The following is a 5,914-nucleotide window of genomic DNA, read 5'->3' as shown; positions in this document are numbered from 1 at the left end:
GCGATTCGATTTGCGATATTTGTTTTTAAGCGACCCAACGGAAGTTTATTGTAAAATGTGGCCATATCTCCGGCTAGGAAGGTTGCANGCGACAATGGAGAAAGTTCTGAGTCAGTATTCTAATCGGAGAATAGTCTCCTGGTGTAATTTTAAAATAAATCTGGGTGTCGTCTGCATAGATATGATAGCTTAGATCGTTGTTTTTAATAATTTGAGCCAGTGGTAGCATATAGATGTTAAAAAGCAAAGGTCCTAAGATGGAGCCTTGAGGAACCCTGCATGACATATTTGTCAAGGTTGATGTGTAGTTGCCTATTAAGACAACGTTTTTTCTGTCCTTTAAGTAGGAACTAAACCAATTTAGAGCTGTTGCTGAAACTTCCACCCAGTTTTCTAGATGGTCTAGCAATATGTTGTGGTCAACAGTATCAAACGCAGCGCTGAGATCTAATAATAGATCTCAGCCTGACAGACATGAGTGATTTATCTAACTATTTTACAGGGTATTTGTCCCCAAAAAGTATGTTGTAGTAGGGGATACATTATCATGCATTTAAGGATAGTGATCTACAGAGGCAAATCTTTTTGTCTACTTTTAAACCAAATTTGAAATCACAAGTTTGTATCTAGTATATAGTATAAAATAGTGACTCTAAAAAAATTATTAGGAGAAAATAGAGATATTAGCAAGTTCAGTAAGGAACTGGAAAAAGTGTTTTGGTGAAAGGAGGTGGAAGGCGCACTAAATCATGTGGGAGCTTTTCTGTGGGAAAAAAAGATGGCTGATATGGATGCAACAATTCTCTGAAAGGAAGGCTGCCGGCAGTACTTCTTGAATGACATGCTCAGCTTTGATGGGAGAATAATACCTCCATGGATCATTTGCACCTGAAAGGGAGTATTTATCATGGAAGGTCGAGACGGCGGAACAAAGCTCCTCTGTGTATTGCTACTGTTCTTGTTTCATGTGTATCTGTCTGTGCTGCTTACCAGAAGTGTTTGCTCTATATCCACAGGGGAATATGGTGGAGGGCCGTCCATGCCCCACGGAGCTTCTTGTAAGATATCTGGGGTAGGCAGGCAAATCTGACGAGACACGATGAAGTGGACAGCCTCCTCGCTTGCCTAGAGAACAAAAGGGAGGCAGCAGAGTTTAGACGTTATTTCGAAATCATACTTAGGCTAAATAATATGTAATTGAGAAATAACATTTACATTGATCAATAACCATTTGGATTTAATTAGGAATTAGTTAGAGGCAAAATCACATTTCTTTTTTTTATTTGGATGAAAAGGCCATTTAAGGAGAACATTGCAGGAAACTATGGTCCCTGCCATCGAACAACAATCTGTGACACGAACTTGTACCGAAGTCCAGCAACACTTATTCACACATTCACATAAAAGTGGTCCAACAAACACACAGATGTCGGCTTTTCTGTCCCTGCTCTGAGATTTCCTCGAGTCTCTGCAGCACAGAGCTGCCTCCTGAATTAGCCAGTCCAGCCTATTATTGTCTTAACTGGAGTAATTTTATTTTTCCCTGCCAGTTGCTAATCTCTGACAGAGAGAGGCCACGTTGGCTCCACTGAGGCCAGTCAGACTGCTCAGACAGGAGCTCCAGGGACCAGAGACCCTGCACGGTCAGCCACAAACACACTGCAATTAACCACGATTAACCACAAACACACCACCATTGACTGGCATCAACCAGGAACCAGAGACAGCCGCATGGCCCGGTCCATTAGGGAATCATCACAATTAAATACTATTAACTGCAGTGAGTGCAGACACAACAGCACAGCACCACACAATTAGCCTGAATCACCACAATTATCTTTAATACCTAAGGGATCCGGGGTAAGAACAGAACACTGTTGTTTAGGGTTTGCTACAACATGTGGAGTCGTTTGACTAATCAAAACGATAACCTTTACATACAACGGTAAATCCTACTTTAATCGATTCATGTAAAGGAGGACCTGTTGACTGACCTGGATTAGCAAAGCAGCGTGTTCTGGGGCTCCGTAACGTAGATCGTGCCCATTGATGGCCAGCACGCGGTCACCAACGCACAACTGTCCATCACGTGCTGCCAGGCCGCCCTCCAGGAGGTGAAAGATGAAGACACCATGCTCCTCCGGCCGCCTCACTAGCTTAATGCCCAGCTGCTCATCTGGAACGGATTTATTCAGGACCACATGGATGCTATCGTCCCTCAAGGGATGGTGGGGTAGACCGTGAGATAGGTGGCCCACGGCGACATCATGCCCGTGGCCGTGTGGGTGGCTGTGCGAATGTGAGCGGTAGTGATGGCGCTGTTCTCTGAGCACTGTAAGCCGGAGGAGCTGGCAGGGCTGTTTAAGTGTAGCCACGGCATAGCAGTGGGATACATTGCTGATGTCAATGCCATTGACCTGTTAGGGCAAGAGAGATGCAGGTTACAAATTGACTTTTGATTGCTTCCATTTCTTGTGAAACCGATCTTGACTGTGATACCTTCAGGATCATGTCCCCGGGCAGCAAGCGTCCATCTCGAGCAATGACACCTTCTCTGTATATATCCTGAATGAGGATGCGAACCAAGGGCGTCTCATTTCCACCGACAATGCTGATTGCCAGCGGGTCTGAAGGATCCACCCGCGTGATCTTAATACTGGTGAGTTCACCGTCAGGGATCAGGTGATGCAGCTGAGGAAGAGGCAGCACTAAGGGAGAAGGCGAAGAGAAAAAAAAGGCTGAGTTTATTTCTGAATTTTACTGTACATTGACAAAATAAATCAACTTTGACAAACAGCCAAATATAATATAGAAGGAATTGGGAGAAAGACAGAGAAAGAGACACATTGAGTGAGAACGTGTAGCAGACAATGTTGGAGAGATTCTGCAGTAAAACCAGCTGTTTCTACTCCCCCAGGTTACTAAAACAAACTTGTACAAGCCAAGAGGGAAAATTTACTTGGCTGATTATTCTGCTCGATGCTTGTATCATTAGTCACATACATCTGTAGCGAGTATGCTTGGGAAAACCCTGAATTTGAAATTTCCACAGGCTTTTTACTTGGGCGGGGATGCGAATACAGTTCTAAAAGGCAAAACTCTGCACATACTCAAACCAGTGCACAGTAAAAATGTTAATCGAAAAAGACAGATATCTTCTGGTTATTCAGTGAATCTGCACGAGGTACTTATAAAATATTAAATGTAGTATTTTATCCCCACTTTTTTTTTTACCTCAAGACTCTACATATACAGGATTCTGCCATATCAATAACTGCCAGGTGTAAATCATTGTCTGCTAGTTTTATCTCATTCAGCTGTGCATGCTCTCCTCCCCTGATGCCCAGTGGTGAATTCCACTTAACAGCAGAATGACGCATCCTAAACTGAACCACGTGAAGGTGGGTGGGGATTTTTTGTGATGATTTTGGCCAACAGCCTTGGCCAATAAATGCCACAGAAGATCTATTCCTCATGTTGTTTATTTTGATTTGGTTATGAAGAATGACTCTCGTTATTCCTCAGTGGGCTGTGTCCCTCTGCGCTTCTATCTCTGTAGCCCGAGTCGTTCGTTCTACTCACGCTGCACTTTCTCCATTCCAAAGTCAATATTTTGTCTTTATCGCAGCAGATTACTTCTAGGGTGGAAACTACATTAACACAGAGACCTGCAGCTATTATGTAACCCTTCCTTCTCTGTCAAACACACTTTCAACCACTGTCTTTCTCCATCCCGTCATTACTTTATTCATCCACTCCTCCATCCTTAGGGACATCTCGATGCCTTTATCTATTTCCTGATCTCCATTGTCTTCCTCTGCATCTGCTCTTCTCTCCATTTGTATGAATCTATCTCCACTTCAACCTTCTATCCTCTCCGTCTATCTTTGTCCCTCCAGCGGCTGGCAATGAATATTTAATATATTCTCCCAGCCTCCTCAGTGATGGCCTCAGAGAATAATCTAGTCCCTGATCGTTCGTCATCCTTCATTCTTACGCAACACCACATTCCTTCTCTTCTTCCTCTCATTCTGCAGTTCTACTTCAACATTATGGTCTCTTATGGTCGACTATATTTCCTCCACTTAAATATCATGAGGGTCAGGCTCTGGATATTCCATTAAATATGTCTAAAGCACACTGACTACATCACTTCTTATGGAGCTACCATCTCAAGAACAAGGCGCTCTCAGGGGACTACTCCATCAAGATGGTGCAAAAAAAAAAACTGTTGTCCCTGGTTGTGTTGGAGGGAGAAGAAGAAGAAGAAGATAGGAGGAGGAGAAGGATTGGAGGTGGAGAAAGAAGGTCACCATCCTCGTTTTCAGTGACCTCCCATATAACATCCCTGTCTAAAAAGCCCCAGGCTACCACTCTCCCTCCTGATCCATCTCTAGGGATGCACCAGCGGACTTATGCAATCTGCAGCTGAATTATTAAAGAAACATATGCTACTGTTACACTGTGGGCTCCCAGCAGTGTCACCCTCCTCGTACAGCAGAGGGAACATCACAGATGCACACATAGGGAAACACGCAGGCTCCTTGAGCCTCCTCTGGGGAAACAACACAAAATGCACAATACAAGCACAAACATATACATAAAAAAGAAGACACAGAAGAAATGCAGGCTTTGATCCATACCTTCCTGTGGAGCGTTGGAGTTCCTGGCGTTGTCTCTCTCCTCAGACGTCTCATTGCTCACTGCGTTGCCGCTCTTTGTCCTCCGCAGGACACTGAACGCCCGGTTCAACCTCCTGAAGGAACGGCTCCTCACTGAAGAACGGTCAAAATTTCTGACTGCAAAGAACACAGGGGAGAAAGAGAGGCACTTTAAGTATTACCTCACACTCAACATGCCCAGACATGTCTGAATCTGCCTCCTCACAGCCAATCCAATACCTCCTCCTTGTTTAGTGACTGAAATCTGTGTTGGTGTTTTGCTATACTGTTTGAACTGGTAAGAAGATGAAGTTGTACAATCGAGCGGTCCAGCTTGAATAATACAACCATGTGTGTCGTGGCTTAATAGATGCCAAAACAATGTGAAACAAGATTTTGCAATTGTATTAAGTGTTCAGCAATCCTGTCCCCCTTCATCGTTATGATAATTAGATTAATTTAGGACTATGCATTGTTCCTGAAGTATGTGATTTGCAAATGATATTGCCTTTTATCAAATATACCCTTAAGGGTTTCTAGTAGCCCAAGCAGAGCTATAGAACAATGTTTTTAACAGAGGGAAATATCTGGCTCTTCAGCTACTAAATGTTTCATTATGTTCACCAGCTAGTCTCTGTCTGCTGTTGTCGTTTACTGAAAATATTTTAAAAAATGTCAATGCCGGAAAAAAGAATACTATGAGGGTGATGGAACCAGTTTATTGGATCGGCACATCCATCTTAGTTTACATACATGTAAACAGGATTTTAAATATTCAACAACAATGAGCCTTGACAGTGTGATTTGGTGAGAAACAATGGACTCAAACAAAACTTTCTTTTAGGAAATTACAGTGCACCTTTAACGCAAAACCTGAGACAGGTTTAGGTTAATTTCCAGACCAACATGTGCTTTTATTTATGGAGCACTGCATTTTGATACCCACACTGCAGTAAAAATAGATTTTTCCCTCAAATAGAAAGTTTTGTTTGTTGTACAACTTCAATATCTCTTTTTTAGTGGATGAAGAAGCTTATTTTAACCATCTTTAATTAATAAAGCCAATCCGTGCTGAGTATATACTTGGTTGCATAACTGCAGCAGTGATGTAACACAGTGTGGACTTTAGTGACCACATGAGACGCCTTCAGGGAGACTGTTGACTGGTTCTTTGCCTTTTCTAGACAAATGACCAACAGGCTACATGAAGCTGCAGTGGAGAGGGGGCAGCGTGCCTCTGCAGCGCCCCACCC

At 43.1% G+C, this 5,914-nt stretch overlaps 1 protein-coding gene across 2 annotated transcripts in view; it reads right to left on the bottom strand.

Annotated features, from left to right (window-relative positions):
* Positions 1–5,914, bottom strand: part of lnx1 (ligand of numb-protein X 1) — a 26,930-nt gene that overhangs the window by 8,600 nt on the left and 12,416 nt on the right. For both annotated transcript variants that reach the window (XM_010777326.1, XM_010777327.1), the window contains exons 3-6: positions 4,644–4,799; positions 2,500–2,708; positions 1,995–2,417; positions 991–1,125 (exon numbers count right to left, since the gene is read on the bottom strand). In XM_010777326.1, coding sequence (XP_010775628.1) covers positions 991–1,125; positions 1,995–2,417; positions 2,500–2,708; positions 4,644–4,799 — 923 coding nt within the window. The remainder of the gene's footprint in view (positions 1–990; positions 1,126–1,994; positions 2,418–2,499; positions 2,709–4,643; positions 4,800–5,914) is intronic.

This window comes from Notothenia coriiceps, unplaced genomic scaffold (genome assembly GCF_000735185.1).
Source record: "Notothenia coriiceps isolate Sejong01 unplaced genomic scaffold, NC01 NC01_scaffold00018019, whole genome shotgun sequence".
Lineage (NCBI taxonomy): Eukaryota > Metazoa > Chordata > Actinopteri > Perciformes > Nototheniidae > Notothenia > Notothenia coriiceps.
This window is presented reverse-complemented; position numbering and strand designations above follow the sequence as displayed.